The sequence below is a fragment of the Sorex fumeus genome, unplaced genomic scaffold (assembly GCF_029834395.1).
Source record: "Sorex fumeus unplaced genomic scaffold, SorFum_2.1 ptg000002l, whole genome shotgun sequence".
NCBI lineage: Eukaryota > Metazoa > Chordata > Mammalia > Eulipotyphla > Soricidae > Sorex > Sorex fumeus.
In genome coordinates, this window is record NW_026606059.1 from 57,038,965 (window position 1) to 57,062,849 (window position 23,885).

General features: G+C 41.8%; 1 protein-coding gene across 1 annotated transcript in view; it reads right to left on the minus strand.

The window, feature by feature from the left end:
- The window catches only part of FER1L6 (fer-1 like family member 6), a gene marked incomplete at its 5' end in the record, with an annotated part of 133,327 nt that overhangs the window by 63,029 nt on the left and 46,413 nt on the right, over positions 1-23,885 (minus strand). The window contains 5 exons of the mRNA XM_056111368.1: positions 679-828; positions 4,530-4,664; positions 9,641-9,765; positions 12,912-13,092; positions 22,969-23,121. Coding sequence (XP_055967343.1) covers positions 679-828; positions 4,530-4,664; positions 9,641-9,765; positions 12,912-13,092; positions 22,969-23,121 — 744 coding nt within the window. The remainder of the gene's footprint in view (positions 1-678; positions 829-4,529; positions 4,665-9,640; positions 9,766-12,911; positions 13,093-22,968; positions 23,122-23,885) is intronic.

Below are 23,885 nucleotides of genomic sequence, written 5' to 3' on the forward strand. Positions count from 1 at the left end.
TTAATCATCTACTGGACAGCCATACTTAAGAGTCTCAGCTTCCCCCAAGTACAATGACTTTGCTTTCTGAAAAAGTCTCCCAAAACCTATGTTCCCAAACACAACTGCATTTTATCAGGACAGAGAAAGAGCTCGCTCTTGTCTTCAGGAAAAGGTATGGTACAGTGTAAGGAAAAAAAGATTTTAGAGTCCAATTTAGCTCTCAACTTAACCCTAACTAACTGCCTAATAAAGTCAGTCCATTGCATGCATCTTCAGTTTACTTGCAACAAAATGGGTGCACTATCTCAGCAGGAGGGAGGGTGAAAGAGGGCAACGAAGGGTAAGTGAGGCAACAAATACAACTCTGGGTTCATGCCAAGTGCCCACAAGTATCTGCTACCTCCCTCTGAGCCTCTTCTCATGACCTATCTGGAGCTCTGAGACTTGAACACAGGACTGCCGAAGCATTATCTGCCAGCTCTGGAAGACTTGCAGACACTCTTGACTTTGCAGCAGTGGGACTCGGGGAATAACTTGTGTCCCTCGAGTTCTTAAGAAACACCGCCAGATTCTCAGAAGAAGACACAGGCTATCGCAGTGAAATCAGGAACAGCTGCAGAGCTGTGCTCTCCCATGAAGTTGCTTCTTGAGCAGGTTGAGCAGAGAGGCCACTAGTGTGGTTATCTTGTCACTTACCTGCAGCAGTTCAAATACCGCGAGAAGGTCCCCTCCAGAGAGGTTCCCACAGAAGATGGGGTGATAGCTCAGCTTCGGTGGCTCATAGTCCTGGTCAACCAGCTTCACCACAGGAGAAGCCACGGTGGCACCCAAGTACTCTGGCTTTCCCTAAAGTGGGAAATAAATTCACGTTTGTTCTTGACTTTGAGCCACCTGTGCAATTCTGTAAATGACCTTCATAAAAAATGTTACCCTCAGGCGTTCCCTCTTAGCTCGCTCCATCTCCCTATCATCTGTCAAGTCCCTTTATCCCTTTCCATGGGATTGGGGAGTCATGGAGTGCACTTGGGTTTCTGGAGTGGAAACTTTAGGAGGGTCATCACGGGTCTTCCTGCTCCAAGACTCTCTTAAAGGATTTATCACCCTCAACAGAATAATTAAAATAATTATCGAGAGTATCTTGAGGAGAGTAAGTGACACCAAACATTCCCAGAGCACTCCACAGAAAGACACCATCGGGACTAGGACATGGACTTTGGAGACCAGTAAACCTAAATATGGGCTACCAAATGTACTACTTTCCACATTCACAGCCATTCATTTGTCAATTTCTCAACCATTTTTGAATGTATGCCTAACCTTGGGTTTAAATGAATACCTGTTTATGGAGAGATGTTACAATGATGTATGTACCTTACACAGTTATTTGTATATAATAGGTACTGAATATGTGGTAGTAAGATGAGGAGAAAAACGAGGAAGACTAGTATGTTTAAGTGACAAAAGTTCTAAGTTTCTTTAAGAATTATTATATGGAAGATGGAGGGGGGATTGTCTGACTAAAGCTTAATTATGAACAAAGTTGTTGCTGAAAGATAATTCAATTTTTTTAATTTAAAGAATTTTAAGAGGCTGAAGAGATAATACAGCAGGCAGGGTGTTTGCCTTGTACATGATCAGCTCTGGCATCCCATATGGTCCCCCAAGTATTATCAGGAATGATTCTTGAGTGTAAAGACAGGGATAACCACTGAGCATTGCCAGGGGTGGCCCCCGCAAAGCAAAACAAATAAAAACCAACTAAAACAAATAAAAATAATTCTTCTATGTCACCATCTCACATCTCTTGTCTCTTCCCCATGCCTGATCCTGGACCCTGTGTCCACATTCCACCCAGGAGCAGCTTAGGGCTGAAACAAACCAATCTGCTTTGCTGTTTATGTTAGGAACTTCTGGAATGAAAGTTCCATATGGCAAATTTCCTGCTTTCTTGACCACCATATCCCCTGGCTGCGGGCAGTCACTTTCACATATTGAACAAGTGAAAGTTGTTGGCAGTACGACCAGCAGAATCCAAAGCCAGGCCTGCCACCTTTTCTGTCGCTTGAGGTTGGGTTTGAACAACAGTACTACATCACTGCCTTTGGATTCAAGTTTGAAGCACATTTGAGGAGAAGAACAAACAAAGCTGCCTGCTGATGGCCTCTGAAAGAGTCAGCTATTCCTGGTCTGGGAAGAGATAGGGCAGCTGGATATGAAATGACTGACCAACTATCTGACTATTTTGTCCATGACCAGAGCTGGAAATTAGTAAGCATAATTAGCCCTATAAATAAAGAGTAAGTAGAAACTGAAGTCATCAATTTCCCAAGTAAGGCAGTTTCTTATAAAGCTCAAGATGTAAATGAGGGCACAGGTCATTAGCTAATATATTAATATTCTAGGCTGGAAGCACAGGACAGACAGTGTCAGGACCTAATAATTTTACCACCACTATAAAACTGTGGTCCTAGTGCAGCTGCAGCTACAGACTCTTTTGCATGTCTTCATGTTTCTCTCCAGGGAAGAGGGAAACTTTCTCCTGTTTTCTGTCTTTCTGATGTTTCTTTCCTTACGTGTGAGAATGGAAGCTTGTTTTGCTGTGAAAGATTTGGCTTGGGTTGAGAGCAGGAAGGCAATCACAAGATAGAGGCAGCAATTTAAAAAGTGTCTTGTCTAACACCTAAAAACAGTAGAGATAAGGGCCAGGAAGATCACACCATGGTTTGGATGCAGGCCCCATGTGCTGGGGTAAAAGGCATTCAGGGCTAGAGTGATAGCACAGTGGTAGGGCGTTTGCCTTGCACACAGCCAACCCGGCTGAGCCAGGTTCGATTCTTATGCCCCTCTCGGACAGCTTGGCAAGCTACCGAGAGTATTCAATATGCCAAACACAGTAACAAGAAGTCTTATAATTGGAGACGTTACTGGGCCTGCTCGAGCAAATCGATGAACAACGGGAGGACAGGACAGAGAAAGGACCACCAAGTAAATGAGATTGGAGGGATTGCCCAGGTTGGGAGATATGTGCTGAAAGTAGACCAAGGACCAAACATGATGACCTCTTAGTATTTGTATCACAAATAGCAATGCCCAAAATGAGAGAGAGAGAGAGAGAGAGAGAGAGAGAGAGAGAGAGAGAGAGAGAGACTGTACCTGCCACAGAAGCAGGGAGTGAGGTAAGGTGGGGGTGGCGGGTGGGACACTGGGAACAATGGTGATGGAAAATGTGCACTGGTGGAGGGATGGGTGCTTGAGTATTGTTTGAATGAAATGCAATCATGCAAGTTTGTAGCTGAATCTCACGGTGATCCAATAAAATTTTTATTTAATAAATAAATAAATAAAAAGTATCTGGACAGTAAAGGCAAATCCATCTAGTCCTGCAGGTTGATTAAGGGGGCACTTTCAAAGATGGCTGATTATTGCTATTAACTTTTAAATAAAAATACTGAGGACAGGGAATTATGTTGTTAGGAATAAAATTGAGAAGGAGCTACTTCGTGGTCATCTCTGTAGAAAATCAACACAACAGCAGAACTCATTTCTCCTAAGAGTATATATATATATAAATATTAAACGATATATATATCGTCCCCTTTACAGAAGGGGAGCAGAAGCCAGGGACAGAGTCACTCCCAAAGTGGAAAGAGTGAACACAGGAGGCTAAGTTCAAGTTCTGGAATTTGACATTTGCTCAAATTTGTTTCCTGCTATCATAAAAGAGGGCTTCCTTAACTACAATCTCCCATTTGACTTTCCTCTTGACCTTGGATCAAGGTCAGGCTGCTAGGATGCTCGAGGTGAAGAGACTTTTGTGATGCTTCTTGTACCATCTGCCATCCCTAACATAACTGTATTTTGCCATCTCCCAAAAAAGCAGAATAAAGCTTTGCCTTTCACTTTAGATTTCTTAATTTAAAAAATATTTGTCTCAGTATTTTTCAGAGTCCTTTCATAGACCTTTGAGTCTATTTAAAGTTTCATAGCACAAACATCTTCAGAGAAGAGGTCTGGTTAACATCAGAATAGAAATAGAAGAGGGATGGAAGTGTTGTTGCAAGACTTGGAAGCCACAACCAGAGATTAAGAGACCCAGTTACAAAAGCTGAACTGGCAACAATAGCCATTCATTTCCTTCCAGTCAGGGGATGTCACTAAAAGCCTCTGGTTTACAAAAGACATTCTTATTAAACAGCAATAAAGATATAAAACTAGCTGGGGCAGTGGGTGGAAGTCTCCTAAAGCATTCCTAAAGAAATATGTGATAATTGAATGTTTGTGAACTAGATCCTATCATATTCTGATTCAATTTCAACCTAAAGGCAAATCTAAGTCACACACACACACACACACACACACACACACACACACACACACACCCCTTTAGTAGAGCAGATAATCGTGGAGCATTTTCTTGGCTCTGTTTTTGCAGGTCAGGATTGCCTCCAGGCACATCCTGAGTTCAGTGCTGTGGCAGGCTGGTGGCAGACTGGTTAAGTAAACTCAGTACATCAAACAAGGTGTGTTTAGAGCCCTTGAACACTCACCACTGCATCGCTGTCGTATAACTCCACCACCACTGATGGTGGCGCCTCGGCCAGCTCCTTCTGGTCCCCATGCAGTACCAAATCATTGAAGAGCAGCATCTGGTTCCAGGTCGGGGAGAGGGTCTGGGAAATAACCTGAAAAGTGGGTCCAAAAAATAGTAAAATGTCACTGGAATGGATGGTAGGGAACTCCAAGGTACATTCAAGGCACATTTAACAATGTACTCCAAGGTACATTCAACTCCAAGGTATATCCAGATGAAAGATGAAAAGAGCATGTCCTCACACATTCAACACTCAAGTGACAATAAAAAGTGTGAGGATGTCACACATTTTTACTGTGCTGGCTTCTGTGCTCTTTGTATTTGGTCTCTTTCAAACTTCTCAATTCAAGAGGTGGATACAGCTAATGAATCAGATTCTATAGACCATAAAAACAGAAGCTCTCCTCCAGAGCCAGCAAGTGGCAGAAGTTAATATTTGGTTGGATAATCTGGTACCCAAGCCCAGTCTGCTAATCTCTCTCACCATCAGATGCTAAAATTATCTCAAGTTTTGTGGAAGGGAAAATAGAGGATGAGGGAGATCTGGTGATTTATCACTTGTGAGCCAATACAATTTTATCATCAATATCCCTAAAGAGGGATTTAAAATGATGTTCCTTATAAGGAATTCTGTTTTGTGGACATTTATCTGACTGCATAAAACTGATCAGGTTCTTCAAACTAAATTTTACCCTTTTGTATGGTAACACTCTTTCTGCCATAGCAAATCGCCATGTTGGCAGTTGGTCATGCCCACAATAGAGATGGAGAAACCAAATTAAGAAAACAGCCTGCTTAATTGGCCCAGCCCTACTTCCACTCAAAGGGTGCTTTAGACAAAAGAGGATAATTAAGATTTGCATCCTCTTCCTTCTTGTGAATCTCCTTCCATCCTCCCTGTTGATCTGTTGACCCCTAGTATTTTACGGTGGCCACCATCTCACCTTAGAATATCCTGGGTGCCTACAGGAGGTTGTATGGAAACGTTGCTCCAGTATACTTAATTGTATGTTTGGAAATAACACCAGTTTCACAGAAATAAAACAAAGGTTGTTTGCAGAATGGGACTCTGCACCTGGACAGAAACTCTCCCCTTAGTAAGTGAGGTTAGCCTGGAGAGGGGCTGCAGCCACACTCACTCAAATGAATGATTTCACAGTGCACACAACACAGTGTTTTCTGGAGCCTGGGCAAATGCCCATGACACCCGTATTTCTTGCTGCTCAGTCAAAGAGCATGTGAGAGAGATTTAGCCTGTACTAAGTGTCCAGACTACAAACTCAAATAATCCTATCAGAGTTTTACATCAAGAGTTGTTTCTAATCATTTGCATCAAATCATTAGCACCACAGCTACAAAATACTTGTAATGTTCTCCTTTATGAGTCATAAAAATTATTTTGCTTTATAATTTTATAGGTATTTTTCTACAGTAACAGTGAAGTTTTTAATACAAAATTTCAGAGAAAATATGAATTTTTTAGACAGGGTAAGAGTGACTCCATTCAATGTAGAAATAGGAGTTAAGAAGTAGCAAGGCAAATTTATCTTTTGCTAGTAACTGACATTATGGAGAATCATGTGTGTTTATGTTGATTTAAAGATAGAAATGTCTTCATGTTTTTGGTTTTTTTTTTTTGCAATGTTCACCCAACAGTGAGATACAAAAGCAATTTATTACCCTCATTGCATCTTTCCTATAGAAAAATTTAAAGTTTTTTTTTAGCTTTGAAGACACAGCCCTCTTGATAAGATTATAGGGGTCAGTATTCATTCATTCATTCATTCGTTCGTTCAACATTTATTTTCAGAATTGGTAATATCTCAGCACAATCATAGGCGCTAACTCAGCATCATTCTTCTGTGTGAATTCAGTAGTTACTTGCATGAATGAATGAATATGTACTGGACTGGCATCAGAGGTTCTCCCATGGACGAAAGGATCATATGACCCCCTTTGAGTGGTTCCGAAAGTATCTCCCAAACAGATATATATTCTCCCTTTACCAAGGTACCTATGACTAGTATCATTTCTTCAGAATTTGCTTAAAAGGTGATACATTAGAATCATGCAGAATGTCATTATCCAGAACACTATTATTTGAAAAACAGATTCTCTGTCTCTTTGAGATATGGTTCCAAATCAAAGGGAGATACCCCTGCAGAGATACACTGTAGCACTGTAGCACTGTCCTCCCATTGTTCATGGATTTGCTTTAGCGGGCACCAGTAATGTCTCACAACAAATTTGAGACTTGTTGTTACTTTTTTCGGCATATAGAATACATCACAGATAGCTTGTCAGACTTTGCTATGTGGGCAATATACTCTTGGTAGCTTGCCGGGCTCTCTGAGAGGGGTGGAGGAATCAAACCCAGGTCGGCTGAGTGCAAGGCAAACACCCTACCCGCTGTGGTATACAAAACAGAATAATTACCTAGCAGCTCAGTGAGCTCACTGAACCCTCACCTCACACAGTCAAGATCATCTCTGGGGTCTGGAACTGCAGTGTTATTTTTGTTGCTGTTGTTGGTGGGGGCTGTTGGGTCTCACCTGATAGTGCCTCTATCTTATTCCAGTGCTGTACTTCCGGGTCAGTCCTAGTGGTGCTTAGGGCAGTGCTAGGGATCAAATGTGAGGCAACTGTCTTAACTTCTACTATCTCTCTGGCCCCAGTCCATGGTGTTAAGACTGGTGGAGAAGGTCCCCATGGGGCCACGCTTTGAGAGTCCCCTTTGCTTAGGAGGATAAATCTCATGATAATAGTCATGCACAGTCACAGAGAAGCTATTTTGAGCTAGGCACTGACTGTGGGAAGCATCTACGCTATCACTGGACCCACATTACTGATAAAGTAACTGAGGACAATGGGGATTTTGCTTGATGTCACACAGCTGAACAAAGAAAGATAGTAGATTTGAATTCTGATATTGTAACTCTGATCTATACTCTTTTGAAATGTCTTTATTTTTTTCGTTTAGTGACCATAAAATTACAAAGTAATTCTTGATCGGGTTTCAGACATACAATGTTTCAACACCTACCCCTTCACCAGTGTCCACTTACCTCTACCAATTCCCATCCCCACCCCATTTGTCGTCCTTCCACCAATCTACTTCTATAAGAAGTGCTTTTCTTTTCTTGTCTTGTCTTGTCTTTTCTTTTCTTTCATTTTCTTTTCTTTTCTTCTTCTTTTTTTTTTAACATTTTACCATTGTGATTTACAGTGCTGTTGCTGATAGGGTTTCTTTCATAAATAACACTCTACCACCTTTTAGCAGTGCCTCCTCCTTCTGATTGAACATTTCCCCCCTCCACCATAGATGCTGCCCCCTCCTCCCCACTCCTATCCACCAGGCCCTTCATGTTCTATTGAATAACAGTTCTCATATTCTTTGTTTCCATTGTCTTTGGTATTTAATATTCACCCATTATGTTTCTTTATATCTAACACAGCCCCCGACACCTCTGTCCCTAACCAACTTCACTCAAGCAAGTGGAAGCAAAGATAAACAAATGATCTGCCCTCTTAATCCCTCTCAAAGCATAGGAGGGCAAAGCAGCCTACTGTCCTCATTTCCTGCTTGGTCCCTGAGTGAGGATGGAGCCGTGGTCCTTAACCAATATCTCTCCATTTCCTTCTTATTTCCTTCTAACTTCTCTCCACAGTTTGCAGCCAGAACTATGTGGGCTTTATTCTGGTTTGTGCATATCTCATAGGCTGGAGCAATAGCACAGCGGGTAGGGCATTTACTCTGCATGTGGCCGAGCCGGGTTTGATTCCTCCTTCCCTCTCAGAGACCCCGGCAAGCTACTGAGAATATCCTGCCCGCACGGCAGAGCCTGGCAAGTTCCCCGGGCCATATTCGATACGCCAAAAACAGTAACAACAAGTCTCACAATGGAGACATTACTGGTGCCCGCTCGAGCAAATCGATGAACAATGGGAGGACAGTGCTACAGTGAAGACAGTGCATATCTCATGCCTGTGCCAGCCTCCATGTCTGGATGGCATCTTCCATGGGAACAGGGTCTGCCCCTGTACTCCGCCCCAAAACCCCTACCCGGCAAGGGTCTTGGTTCATGAGAGCAAGATCCCAGCCTGGAATGGACACGTGACCAGCTCACATTATGATCTTGGTCTGTGTGTCATCCATCAAAAGTCACTTCCCAGGTCACAGACCTCACTTAGGAGAGAAACACTGTCCCTCCAGCATCAGCCAATGGAAAGGCGTCCATTCATCAATCACTATTTTTACGTTTTGCTTCTTCACACCTGCTCTCATTTCAGGTGACAAACAGACTTAGTGAACAAATGCAGCAGATTAACTAGAAGGAAACCTCAGGTCTCTTTGTAGTCTGACTTTTTGTCTTAATTCCCAGAAACGGGCAGAGAAGAACAATAAACTCTTGAGGACAGAGTAAGGCCTTAGAGAATTTGATCTAAGAAGAAAAGCAGTCTGTTGGGTGTCTGCTGGTTGGGAGCACTCTTCACATTTCAGTCCAGGAAAGGGAGAAAACACAGAAAAAAAGAAGCAGAGCTTTACTCCTCTAAGCTTCAGACACCCATCAGGAAGCCTAGCTGTTGGGGCAAAGGCTGAGCTGCAGAGGTGTTCAGAGTATGCAAAGACCTCGACCTGGCAGGCACAGAACAAGTCAGAGCTGGAAAACTCTGCTCTCCCAAAGATACCAAATAAAGACTGGATTAGAATAGCCCCATGAAGGAGATCTGAGCAGCGCTGTTTCTCCTTTGTCCATTCTCCACTGAAGGTGAACTTGGCATTATGTGGGCATTTGAGCATTACTCTAGGTTCCTTTCTCCCTCTCCAAACTTTCTGCCTCCCATCCTTCCTTTGTCTTGGCTAAGTGCTCTTTTTGGCTGCAGGACTAAAGATCACACTGGACAATGTCACTTCTTCATGTCACTCCTTCCTTGCAAAACTACTTCTGAGTCAGAAATACATAGCACATAGCCAGACATAGACTTGTTCCTAGCTTTCCATCCCAGGCTGTGCTGTGGCTTGCTGTGGGCTGTGGGGGGAGGAGGCAGCTGGGCTTCCCTGCTTACCTTTGTGGCCTGGCAGTGGGAAAGGAACGTGACTTTGGCAAAGGGGTCAGAAAGTCCATTGCTATCAGCAGCGATGAGGCCTCGGGCTTGGTACATGTGAGCTCTCAGCTGAAAGGTATGCCGGTCTGTGGACAAAAAATTGAGAGAAGACAGGCATTAGCAGGCTTTCAGGAAGCGTGTGCATGAATAGGAATGTGTGGTATGTTTGGCGGGAGAGGGGAAAGAAAAGAGAGGTGTGTGTGTGTGGGGTGTGTGTGTGTGTGTGTGTGTGTGTGTGTGTGTGTGTGTGTGTGTATCCAGGAACAAAGGAGACCAGGAGCCATCCACCCTGACATTAATGAAAGTAAGAGGATGAAGTTATGTTTTTTGGGTACATATTCTCTTTGGTGTTTTCACCACGTGGTGGGTTTTATTCCTCCCACTAACCAAGTGAGGGATCTATAATTACTTCCATTTTTACAAATGAGGGAAATAGCTCATAAAAAGGTAAAAATACTTTTAAAATGTACAGAGCTAACAAAAGCCAGAGCTTGAATTTCATTACTGTCAGATTCCATAATCATCTTCTTTTCCTAAAAAACACATTTTCACTTCCTAGTAATTCTGATTCCTGTGTTTGAGAGTGTGTATGTGTGTGTGTGTGTGTGTGTGTGAATGTGTGATCAAGAAAGAGAAAGAGAGTCAGAGAGTGGGGGTGGAAGGATGGAAGGAAAGTGGGGAGAGATTGAAAAAGAGAAGAAAGAAGAAAGAAACAAGAGACAAGAAAAAGGAGGGAGAGAGAGAAAAGCTGGCAGGGAAGGGGCTGTTCTGCAAATGGCTCTTGTTTTGAGGAACTCTATAATGTTTTGGGTCATCCATTCACACATTCTTCCAGGTTTGAGCACCTCTGCTATGCCAGGCATGGTTCTCCTCTCTGAAGTAGCCACCACAGCACCTACCCTTGGGGAGTTCCAGGAAAGGAAAGAATAGACAAGCATCAATCAGGACATGAGGCAGGGACAAGTGCCCTGCGGGAGACACAGTCAGAAGCCAAAAGCTTAAATCAACAGTAAACACATTTGTTGTCAGGAAGCACGGTAAAGAGTTGGTTTCAGGTCAGCACAGATCAGAGACATAGATGGAACCCCAAGTTAGAGACGAATTAATACATTCCTTGGTTCATGCAGTCTAATGATCATTGACAGTTGCAAAGACCCTCTTGTTTTTGATATTAGCTTGTTTTCTTTTATATATAAACCCATTCTCAACTGTGTAGTATTCCATGGTGTCTACATTCCACAGCCTTTTAATCCACTCATTTGCTGTTTGACATTTGGGTAGTTTTCATATCCTGACTGTGGTACTAAGGCACCATAATGAACACAGGTGTGCACATGTCTTTTTCAATTAATGTTTTTGCATTTCTGGGATAGATGCCAAGAAATGAAATCGCTGAGCCGTATGGGACTCTATTCTTATTTCTTGGAGGAATTGCCACACTGTCTCCATGTGAGGCTGAGCCAGGCAACTTTCCCACCAACAGTGAATGAGAATTCCTTTGTCTTTACATTTGCTTGCAGTGTGAAGCCTTGAGTATTATAGGCACTGCATCTGAAAGCAGCACAGTCAGCCTCCTCATTGCTCTCACACCTTGGCTGCAACCTCCTGTGCTGTGGCTCACTTCCTGTAGCACTGTAGCACTGTCCTCCCGTTGATCATCGATTTGCTCGAGCAGCACCAGTAATGTCTCCATTGACAATGGCTCACTTCCTACCTGTAGTTATTTAGGACATATCCAAGAGTCCCATCTCAGGAATTTGCAGCTGGGACTCTTGAACATTTGATAGCCTCACCCACCTCCACACCCCCCACTAGTCTTCCTCCTGTGCTTCCCACACGAAGGTGCAAACTAATTACTGAGTGGACATTTTCTGAAGCATAAAATGACTGAGGAAATAAAATTCTCCAGTAGGTGTGGAAGGTAGCCAAAGTCATTAATGCCAGTGAACTGCAGAGAAAGTTTATTAGGTCATCCCATAAAAACCACACACTGCGAGGATCAGAAGCTTCAGGAAAAGTCTTTTCTCCCCCCTGAAGTGTTAAGAACTGGGGCAGTAAAAATAATAAGAACCTTGGGTCTCTAGAGACGGTATATTTAGAAATAAAAAAAATTGATGTGGTTTTTTTTTTCAAAGAGGGTAATTTTCACAACATGGGATGAAAGGCATGGTAATGTAGCAGATTTGAAAATGGTTTACTCATCATTTACCAGCTGGGTAATCTCTGGAAATCTCTAAGCATCTCTAATATATTTGATGTCTTTCTATAAAGTGAAAAAACCCTCACCTAGAAGATTTTATTATAAAGGATGAGTATAGGGCCTGGCTTTAATGGAAGGTGTTATATGGAAGGTGTTATACATTTTCCTCAAAAGATAATCAAACCTTTTTTGCCTTTATACATTATCTTTGAATACAGAAACATAAGCTGATCCATTGATTGCAGATTTCTAGAATACTTTCTTTTATAACTATTGAGTCTCTTAGATACCATCAATGTTCAACAGAAAAGTCTTGAGCAATATAGAGAAGTTAAAATTGCAGTCTATTCTCTCTAATTTCAGCAATAAGAGATTCAGCAAAGTGAAGCAACTTGGAAACAAAAAGCAAAAAGTTACAGAAAGCATTAAAATTATATTAAAACTCAAAAATGTGTTAAAATGTACACGTGATTTCATAGAAAATTAAAGAAAGAATTCTAAAAAGCGTATTGAATTCCTAAAAGCAGCTAAATGAAGAATCAAGATAGAGAAATAAAGTTTCCACTGGTGCAAATTTCCATTTGGTCTTTAGTGGAAAATATGTTGTTTATATGTCAAAAACTCAGTCCCCTATAAAAGTAAAATCTGCTTTCATTCCACAGGTCACAGCTTTACCAAAATTTAATAGATTTCATTAAACGAAATTTTTTATGCTGAAAAATGCAAAAATCAACCCATATTATCTGCTTGCAAAAAAGAAGTCATTGCATTCCCTCCATTAACATAAAGATTTTTTTAATTCAAAATATGTTTAATGACTTTATTCCTTCTAGATAGGACACTGAAAGGTAAGGAAGAATATATAGTTTTGGAAACTATAATTTTGTGATATAGTTTTAGAAACTATATCAAAAATAGAAGACCATAACAGTGAGTACCCATGTAGGTTGTTCCTATCATCCTTCTCACTATCTTCTCAGAAAGCCCACCTGAGACATGCAATGACCTTCTTGACACAGTGGGGAATCATACCTTGGTAGTGCAGATTGGCTGGGGGTTTAATGGTGGTGCCAGACACTTTGGATTGTATTTCAGCTTCAAAACCTACTGGTAAGTTTTCCAAAATGGCACTGGAGTGTTTGGTGGGGCCCAGCCATAGGTACACGTCAACTTTGGCTTGTACTGACCAACCAGATGTTCGTTTCCCTGGAAGCTGAGGAAAGGTTACAAGAATACCATCTTATTAGCAAGTCTTGGTCTTTGAGAAAAGAGGTTCTTACTGGGGACATATTGAGGTTGGTGATCAGAGAACAGTTCGCTGAACTTCATCCTGTTTTTATTATTTTAGGAGCTTGGGATATCACTTGGTGGAGATCAGGCCCTATATCTTTCTCTGTGCTCAGAGTTCACTCCTGGTAATACTCAGGGGACCATAAGCAGTACTAGGGATTAAACCAGGGAGGGTAGCCTGCAAGGCGAGTGCCTTCACCCCTGAACTATCTTCCATCTGGTCTTCATCTTGGGACACAATAACCCCAGTCATCACAACACACAATTCCAGAGGAGTCCTAGATCACATGGAGTCCTGTATCACATAAATATAACAGTAGGTGAAAAGGACAAGAAAGCTCAGACTCAAAGTATAACTAATTGGTTTCCAAGTCACTCAACTTTTAGGTGGTGAAATAGGACTCAAAGCGAGGAGAGATGATTTCAAATCTGAATTCTGCCATTTATCCCCTGAATTGGAATCGTCCATTCCAGAACTCCCAAATATCTGGAGTTTTACCCTCTTTGTTCAATGCAGGGGCTGGAGCAATAGCACAGCAGGTAGGGCATTTGCCTTGCACACAGGCAACCTGGGTTCGGTTCCTCCATCCCTCTCGGAGAGCCTGGCAAGCTACCTAGAGTATCCTGCCCGCAAGGCAGAGCCTGGCAAGCTCCCCGTGGCATATTCTATATGACAAAAACAGTAACAACAAATCTCACAATGGAGACGTTACTGGCACCCCCTTGAGCAAATTGATGAACAATGGGAGGACAGGGTTTGCTTGACAGTGCTTTTGTTTAACCCAGAAGAATTCAGACACTTCTTTTATCAATGAGGTCTTCATGTACTCAAAGACACTTTCTCACCCTATCCCATCCTCTCTTTGAAAGATAGCCCCATGACAATTGGGTCCTAGCAAAGCAAGTCCCAGCCCATATCCCGTCCTGCAGCTGCGGCAGGCTAGCAACACCAAGTACCCCCATCTCCTCCTTGCACCTGGAATTCGCCAGATAAGGCCACAAGGCTGGAGAAGGCCTAATGAGGCATCTCCTTGTCCTGGAATCCGCCTAACAAGGCCCAACATCAAGTACCCCCATCCCCTCCTTGCACCTGGAACTCGCCAAAAAAGGCCATGTAATAGTTCAAATGTATTGGATGCTTTGTGTGCGGGTTTGTTCTGAAATGCGCGGGAAGATACCCTATAAAAAGCCCCCTCTGAAGGGGCTCGGGGCTCTCAGCCACTGAGATTTTGTTGTCATGCTGTGAGCCCAAGCATGCTCGAATAAACCTCTTGCTTTTGCATGGACTTGGTCTCTCAGAGTTTTCCTTGACAGGTGAGGCTGTCCTGAGCTCAGACCCTAACATCTTCATGAATTAACCCTTCTTGTTTCTTAATCCTTTTGGTGCAACATGTTCCAAATATCTGGTAAAGTATTCTTTATTTCCTCAGTATACTTGGATTAATTTGCTTGTTTGATTTAGTGTGTTTATGTACATATCCCTGTGTGTGGTGTGACTTTATGTGTGCACATCCTGCTATGGGGGTACACACACTATCAAGGTGAGAAGGATGCAACTCAAAGTAGCGGACTTGATTAGTGGACTAATTTCATCTAAGGAGTCAGGCCCTAGATTAAGCTGTGTAATGAATTTCTGGTAAGGTTATTGTTCTGAGTGAGAGTGGCTGTATTCATTTTTTGTTGACTCTCCTAAGTGTCCTAGCATTTCTCAGGATTTATTATCATTATTTTCCTTTTATTCTATATCACCATTACTCTATAGAGAATCACAAAATCCTGCTCAGAGAGGCTTAGACTTGCCCGACAACTTCTAAGGCCACTATGGAGAGGCTCTGAGTCCCATGTGGAGTTTGCTTATTTGTCTTTCTCTCGTGCTTCATGGGTTTCCTGTATAGATGCTGAACCTTGCAATTTAGCAACTGTCACACACGTCACTGGGCCTTAGTTGAAGGAGTGAGGCCACAGGGAGTCTCACAATGACATAAATGCAGTACAGGAGGGTCTCTAAGAACTCATGTCTAGACAAGGACACCAATGATGTGCATTTCCAGTTCAAAAGTAAAGTCAAGTGTAAGAGAGAAACAATCAAGGAAACAGAAAAATAGCTTTGGGAGTTTTCATCCTTTCTTTATGGTACAAGTGTGGGGCTGGGTTTTAATCAGCAGAGAAAGCATCCTGGGTAGAGAGAAGTGTATCAACAAAGATGGGGGGGAAACAAACCATGTGGATGTGAGCTGGCAGGAATTGTGTGCTAATTTTCTGTGTGTAAAACTTTCTGTGCCAGAAAGTTTCTCTGAAGGCTTTCATCAAAGAAGGAACAGCAAGAAATGAGTGAGAGAGTTGAAAAAGAAGGTGTGGGGGAGGATGGAGAACCCCACTTGGTTTTTTGTTGTTGTTGTTGTTTTTAAAATTTTATTGATTCACTGTGAGATAGTTACAAGCTTTCATGTTTGGGTTACAGTCACACAACGATCAAACATCCCTCTACCAGTGCATATTCCCAACCACCAATATCCCCAGTATACCCCCCACTTTCCTACCCTCCCCCTGCCTCCATGGCAGACATTATTCCCCATAATCTCTCTCTACTTTTGGACATTATGGTTTGCAATATAGACACTGAGAGGTTATCGTGGAGAACCCCACTTGTGTGGAGGAGTTTGGGTTTTGTTCTCTAAGGAGTGGGTTGTCATTATTCAGCTTTTAAAAGCAAAGTGGACCATTGTGTTGTTGTCAAAGGCAAGCACTCTGCAACTTGAAACTCTTTTTTTTTTAAATACTCATAAAACAAATGATCCTCAATTCATCATTTCTACCATAGCTAGTCTGTGTGAGCTGCTGCTTCAACAAAACAAATGTTTATTGAGAGCCTAGGGTTATTTTGTTGTTAATACAAGTGATCATTTGCCATTTATAGGTGCCACTAGGACATCTATTTACAAAGGCAAGGATTTTGTTTGATACTGTCATTAGACAAAAAGAACAAAACAAAACACCACACAGTGATGTCCCCGATGCCTAAAGGGTATCTGACACCCAGGAAGCACTTGGTAAATATTTGTTGACAATAATCCTTTATTTTTCTATGAATAATAAGACTTCACATGTTGGAGCATTTACATTGCCCCAGGCAGAATGATCTGTTGCATATGATTAATAACTCATCCATCCTGATTCATCACTATGGTGACTACAGAGCAGATCCCGTCATTATGTGTATTTGAAAAATGAAGAAATGGGAGATCCAGGAGGCTACCTGTACAACTGATTAAAATGTAAATCTCAATCCCTTTGTTGTGCTGGGTTTGAGATGTGATATCTTCCCTGTTAGTAATGATTCTCCCAATCTGCAGACCACAGTGTTAATCTGAGTTCCAAGATTTAAGTTAATATGCTGTATTGCCTTAAGTACAGAGAAATACCTTTAGTTCTGTGCGGGTGGGGTGGTGTGTGAGTTCTCCCTGGCTGTGCTCAGAGCCTATTCTATAGTGCTCCAGGCAGTGCTGGTGGGGGGACCACAGGCAACGCTGGAGATCAGTCAGAGGCAGCTGAGTGCAAGGCAAGCTCTTAACACCTAACCACCCCCCCTACTATCTCTCCAGTCCAGAAGTACCTTTACTTCTTAAGGTGAAACAATATATAATCTATCATTTGCTTCTATTGTTAAAAACAATGAGCTTTTTGAGTTCATGGTTATAACCAAAAGCTTGGCTAAAACCTTGTAAGAATTAACACTAGGACTCTGCTACAGTTGCAAGTTTTGTGGTGTATTTATCTTTGGAAAAAATACATGAATGGAAACTGCTTGCAAGACAATACTTGAGTCTCTCCCTTAAGTGACCAAGTTTAACTCAGGTGACATTCCTGAGTGACTGGACTCCCAAAGTAGGTGCTTCCATAAACAGAACTCTGTTTTGAATTCCACTTACCTATGGGGTGAGTCTTCTCCTGCCTTCCCTTCTCCACTGTCTTTCCTCTCTTTACATTGCAGAAGTCTGAGCAACCATAGAAAATTCTTTTCTTTAGAGAGTAACATAATAAGGCAGAAGGAAAAAAACTACTCTAGAACAAAATTACCAAGTGCCAAGTGTCTAGGAAAACTGTGACCATCAATGTATAAAATTGTATTAGACAAAATGTTAGTCTTAGCCTAAGCCCTGTCCACTTCTCTCCATGTTCTGGGGAATGTCAACTGGCTAAAAAAATTTTTTAAAAAAATATAAAAAGAGGAAACCCTGACAAGTCTTTAAAAGAAGAGCCATTTACATAAACTGTGTTGTAGCTGGTTAATCAGTATTGATAGACTTGGTTGCCTCATACATTTTGCTCTAATGCAGAAAGTGGCAGGCTGTTTCAGCCAACACCTCCTACTGCATCCTGGAGAAAGTTGCTAGGGAAACTGGAGGCCAGAGGAGGAGACTGGACTCAGTGTGGAGCAGAAGTTAAAGACAAGAAGAGGATACTGAGAAGGAGCTCTTGGGCACAAGTGAACCACCACTGAGAGGGGAGATAGCAGAAAAGGAAGGGTGAGTGCTCCCTCTGCAGGGCCAGTGCACATCGTCTCATAGAGGCAGAGTTAACTCTCAGGTGATGAATGTCCGTTCTGTGACCTGTGGGGTCCGTGGGGATGGTACTGATGTGACAGAACTCTGCAGTTTGGCATGGTGTAGGATAACATTGGTTTGTCCTTTCTGCCTTGCCACAGGGAGCTCAGGTTTATTGGGTTACTCCCATCACAGTGCTCCCATTTCTCTGTGTTTATTTGTAACCTCTTTCTTTGTGCTCTGTCCACTTGTAAATACTGCTTTTCTCTTCTCCTTAAGTCCTTTGCATAGTTAATTCAGATCAATGTCCTTTTTGTATAGACACAGGAAGACAGTTAAGGCTAAGCTTTTGTAACTTGGGAGTTAATTGACTCTGAATGATATTCACCCCTGAGAATCTATTCTCTCCACGTAAGCCTCAGTTTTCTTTACTTCCTAGCACCCCCAAAACACTGTACCGACGAGGGACTGGTTGGACCCAGGGCAAGCTGTGAGTTACCCTGCCATCGAAATGGGCCAAGCCAAAGCACCGTGATGCTTAACTATAAGTTAAGAGCATGGTCATGGACAAATTCTGTCATGATCCATAGAGTAACAACTAGATTCGGACCCTGTGAGGGTTAGGAAAGATTTATCTGGCCTGAGCACTGTAGTCTGAGATCTATTGTGAGATGTTCCCAGGAGAGCCACCTTACAAGCTCAATGTATCTCTTACTGTGTCTATACAAAATAACAAATATTAAGAAGTAGGATTTAGATGTTAATTAAGTTATTGGACTAAGAACAGGAGAAAAACCCCTAGGTGGCATTTCCACCTTTGAACCTGATCAGTGATCAGGAAGGGCTTTATTTTTTTTTTTTAGGAGGGGGTAATCAATTGCTGTTTATTCCATTCTCCCCACGCGCCTGCCCCAGTCTCTCTGAGCCTCCCATTCTAGTCTCACTCTGGCCCTCATTTCTGTCTGCTCCTGTCTTTCCTGCCCATCTCTCCCTGCTCCATCTCGAAGCCTCCGAGGCTCTCTCTCTCATCTCTCCAACTCTCTTCCTCTCAGCTCTCTAGTCACTTCAACTCCCTCCCACCTCCCCCCCCCCCCCCCACACACACACACACTCTGGGCCAACACTGCACCCAGTCAGGTAGCAAAATCAATATAAGAAAGCCCTTTCTGGGCTGGAGAGATAGCACAGAGGGTAGGGCATTTGCCTTGTACGCTGTCAACCTGGGTGAGTGCAGAGCCAGGAGTAACCCTGTGCATTACCAGGTGTGACCCAAAAAGAAAAAAAGAAAAAAAAGCCTTTCCAGAGGGCCCAGTAAGTTCAAAGGGAACACCACCTAAAAGGTATTTCAAAGTCCAGGAAGGGCTTTTGATATGTTGATTCTGCTACCCCCAATGCAGGGAGTTGGAGAAAGAGAGAGAGAGAGAGAGAGAGAGAGAGAGAGAGAGAGAGAGAGAGAGAGAGAGAGAGAGAGAAAGAGAGAGAGAGAGAGAGAGAGAAGAATGTAGGCAAAAAATGCAGGAGCAGGTTTGTGGAGAGAGAGATACGAGATACGGCTGTGAGAGGGAGTGTAGAGAGATGAGCGGGAGAAACAGGAGGAGACTGGAATGAGGGGCCAGAGTGAGACTAGAATAGGGGGTTTAGTGAGACTGGAGCAGGCGAGTAGGGAGAAAGGAATAAATGGCAAACGGTCATCAACCAGCCTGGCGGCCTTGTTTCCTCCTTCTTCTGCGCATGGCATTGACTGCCCCTAGATGGGGAGCAGCCCAAGTCCACCAAACACAGGCTGTGAGAGAGAGAGCCCCTGAGGTTCCCTAGCCACTCCTGAGATTACACAGCATGGTAGTTGGGGCCAAGTTCTGAAAATCCTATTCCAGTCTTTTTGGTAGCATTATAAGAGTGTGTGTGTATACACACTTTTTGTGTGTATATATGTACATATATGTATATATATGATATATTGATATACGTATATATTATATATGTTTGGGGGGTCACACTATCAATGCTCGGAGGTTACTCCTGGGTCTGTACACAGGAATCACTCCTGGCAATACCAGAGGAGTGGAGAACCATATGGGATGCCGAAAATTAAGCCTGGGTCAGCCATATGCAAGGCATCACCCTACCTGCTGTACTACAGCTCCGCCCCCTTATTATGAATATATTTAAATTAAAGAAAAAGATTTATCATGGAGTGAGGTTCATGAAACTCTGGCAATTGTGACAAATTTACCATCATGTGGCCATGAGACTGCATGAGACACCTTCAGTTCCTCTATACTAATATCCTCCCAGCTGGGCCTCCTAGGCACAGCAGTATCCCCATATTTTTAAATAGTAATTCAAGATGGAATAGGGTTAGCAGACATGGGTTGGAATATATGTTTCTTGACTACAGAACTTCTCAGAGACCTCTACTAGTTAGTGGAAGCTGAAATTCCCCACAGATGGCTGCAACTACAATTTCCCAATGTCTTAACTCTGGATCATTCATGGAAGCATACCCAGGTAAACTGTTCAGTAGAAAAAAACAGTGAAGAGAGCCTGGCCTAGAGACCTTTACACACTGATATGCTATGCTGCTTCCCAGCTAAGACCCAGGTCATGTTTGAAGACTGTCTCCCTGGGAAAGCCCTGGCTTTGTTCAGGTTTTCTAATTCCCTATGGAGAAAGAGGCAATGAAGAGAGATTGGAGAGAAGGAGGTGAAATCAGGGACAACAATTAACATGGGAATAAAAATTGTTTTTGCTAAGTCATATTATCAAGATATTTCATTATGTCAGTTCAGTTCAATTCCACATAATTTAGAAAACTATTACCCAGAGGAATATCAATGCAGAAGAGAATTCCAGATAAATGTGAAAGTGAACTATGACTTAGAGACCAACTGATAGAGAATAATATCTAGAAGATGAACACAGCAGAATAGAGGTTCTGAAGCCTTCATTTTGTTGCTCCACTGGCTTTCTTCCACAGCTGTTCTTTGTCTTAATTTTAAATATAATGACAGGATGCATCCAAATGTTTATGAGGAAGTAACTTCGCACTGATTTCCTGATATGCTTAACCCAGGGCCTTCTAAAATGATATTCTATTAAAGACACATGTTTCTTGTGCCCCCGGAATTTTTTTGATGGAAAAAGATGAAGGTCTTTTATTTGTGGTAAATAACTTGGACAGAAAATCATTTTACACAAAAGATAACCTGTATATAATCTACAGAGACTGGATATAAAGATGACACATAGTTACAGAAACATCTTCTTGAGGTTGGATGCCCATTTGCTTGAGTGCTACATTTATTCAGTGGTTTTACTGGATGATCTATCTTTGACATATTTCCTTTTTCTCTTCTTTGGCCTTTTGGGTTACACCCAGTGATATTCAGGGGGTTACTCCTGGTGCTGTACTGAAGAATTACTCCTGGCAATGCTCTGGGGACCATATGGGATGCTGGGCATCAACTTGAGTCCACTGCATGCAAGACAAACACACTAACTGCTATACTATAGTTCAAGACTATGTTTCTTTTTAAAAACTATTCTGCAATACCATTTACACTTTATGAATGAAGAATAAAAAACACATAGGTGTTGAGTGACTTTCCCAAGGACATATAGTCAGTAAATATTAGCCCTGGAATTTTGTTATAAGTTAAATTGTATTCCACCAAGATTCCTATAGTGAATTCCTACCTCCCAGTATCTTTGAATTTGGAATTACCTGATTTAGAAACAGGTCATTGCAGGGCTAGGTGCAACTGAAGTTAAGTTCTTATAAAAAAGATAACTGTAAAATGGACACAGGGAGAATGCTAGGTAAAGACTGGAGTTGTGCTGCCTTTAGCAGAGAAGTTATCTGAAAATACAAGAGATGCTTCCCAAACACTTTCAGAGGGATCCCAACCCTTACCACAACTTCATCTCATACTTTTGGACTTTAATCCAACTGTGATAACTGTGAGATAGTAAATTTTCTGTTTAAGCCATGAGTCGTACTTTGTAATAGCAAGCCTAGTAAAAGGAATTTCAATCCAAATTGACTTTTATTTCAAAGCCCGTGCATTAAGCCATTACCAATAATTCATTTTGCTCTTCTATGACATTTACTACTTCTCACTGGAAACTAGCAGTTAACTGAACGATCCTTGAAGGCTATCTAATCTAGCTTCCCACTGCACCATTTATATCAAGGGGTCAAGGAACACATTATGGACCTCCAGCTAAGAAATTATTTTCTTGTCATATCTTCATGTGGCCTATCTTTATCCTCTGAAAATATCACACACACACACACACACACACACACACACACACACACACACACATACTCAACCCATAATCCTTATGATATCCACATAAAACTTTTTAAAAAAATCCTCTCTTCTCAGCTAAATATTGCTCCCTCTTCAACAATTCACCTGGCATCATTTTGAGCCTTTTTATTCTTTATGAAGGTGAAGATTTACAGTATAGCAAAAATTGAGAAGTGCAATTGGCAGGACATTCTTACATTATTAGGAAAAATCAGTATAACTATAACCTATATAACTATACTCTCTTAGGACTATCAGGGATGAGTGATAAGTATTTGAACCAATTTTTCTCCATATTTACTAAGTCAACTTTTGAATTAGAACTTCCTTCACAGTAGAGGCAAATACTGAGGATCTCCAAGGAAGACTCGGCTTTTGAGTTAAAGTCAGTAGAATCTAGTGAGAGATTGAGGTGTAAGGCCATACACAGGGGGCCTGCCTTCAAGAAGTGTGCAGAGACCCAAGTTGAAAAGAACAGCACATGTTGGAACCATAATTAGTTCTTTGAAATATAAACCTCACTTTTTACAACTTGCTTTGAAATCTGCTTTGTTTTCTCAAAAAAAAAATCATAGATGGACTTGTGTGAAAAATATCATGAACAAATTACCATAAAGACAAAGGGTAGAGAAGAAACAAATAAAAACATATCATTTTCCCTAGTAATTTATGAAGTGAAAACTAAAGTATTCTTGAAGCATATGCATTAGATTTAAAAATAGCTTGTTTCTGGTAACAGAAATTGGGAAATTGGGAAATGTCCCTCCTCCAGATGATCTACTGAATGGCAATTCGAATCAGAAGGGGTCAAAGTAGTCCTTTTATTCTCAGACCTTTAAAAGTATAGAGGGACAGGTCTGTGGAGACACAATGAAATACTTAACTGGTCAGAGAAAGCAAACTTCTCATCTCTGAGTCAAAAATATCATGCAGACTTACTTTGAGGAAATGGGTTTTGATCTTCCCACAGTGTTTACCCATCTGCTCCATGACTGGAGAATAGAGCAGGTCTTTGGAAGCAATGCGGGCATATGCCACTCTCTTGTTATTGCTGAGCATCCAGATGAAGACATCAGGGATAGTGTGCTGAGGCTGAAGAACAGAGGGAAATAGATTGGTCCGGTTTAACAAATGCACTTCCAGATTGCTGCTATCCTGAAACAGTCCTTCTTTTGCATAACAAATTTTTAAACTACATTGTTTTCTTGGTTTAGACCATCCAATATTGAACTATTCAGTCAAATAAGTTAAATGTAGCTTCTTTGAAAAGTGGAAGTCTTAGCCCATGGATTTCTAGTACATGACAATTCCAAACTTGTCCCTGTAGCCCTGATTTGGCACCATTGGTAGCCTACTCTTCTCTGCTGTTGAAAAAGTTAACAGAAACAAAAATCTTGGATTTTTTTCCATTTGCTCTTAAGGAAAGCCAAAACATTCTTTAAGGGACTTTATTGCTCCAATATGATTGCCAAGTATTTTAGCCCACTTTACATGGCTATTCAGGAGAAACTAAATTGCACAGAAAATGAGACTTGCAAGTTTTGCTAACCAAGACTGAAATTGCAGAATTCCCTGCCAAGAGGCCCATTATATGTAAGTGTTTGAAATGCACATTTCTGAGCCAGTGAAAGTACAGAAAAAAATGAAAGGTATAGAGTCATAATGAGGCTTTGGAATTCCTGGGGTACAAGTAGATGTTCTGTTGCTTTTGGGAGCCAGAGAGAGCTTTCTTTCTTTCTATTGGCGAGAGGGTGAATTTGACCACAACCAGCTGTGCTCAAGACTTACTTCTAGTTTTTTGCTCAGGAATCAATCCTTGCTGTGTTTGGGACACCATATTTGGTGTCAGGGATTGA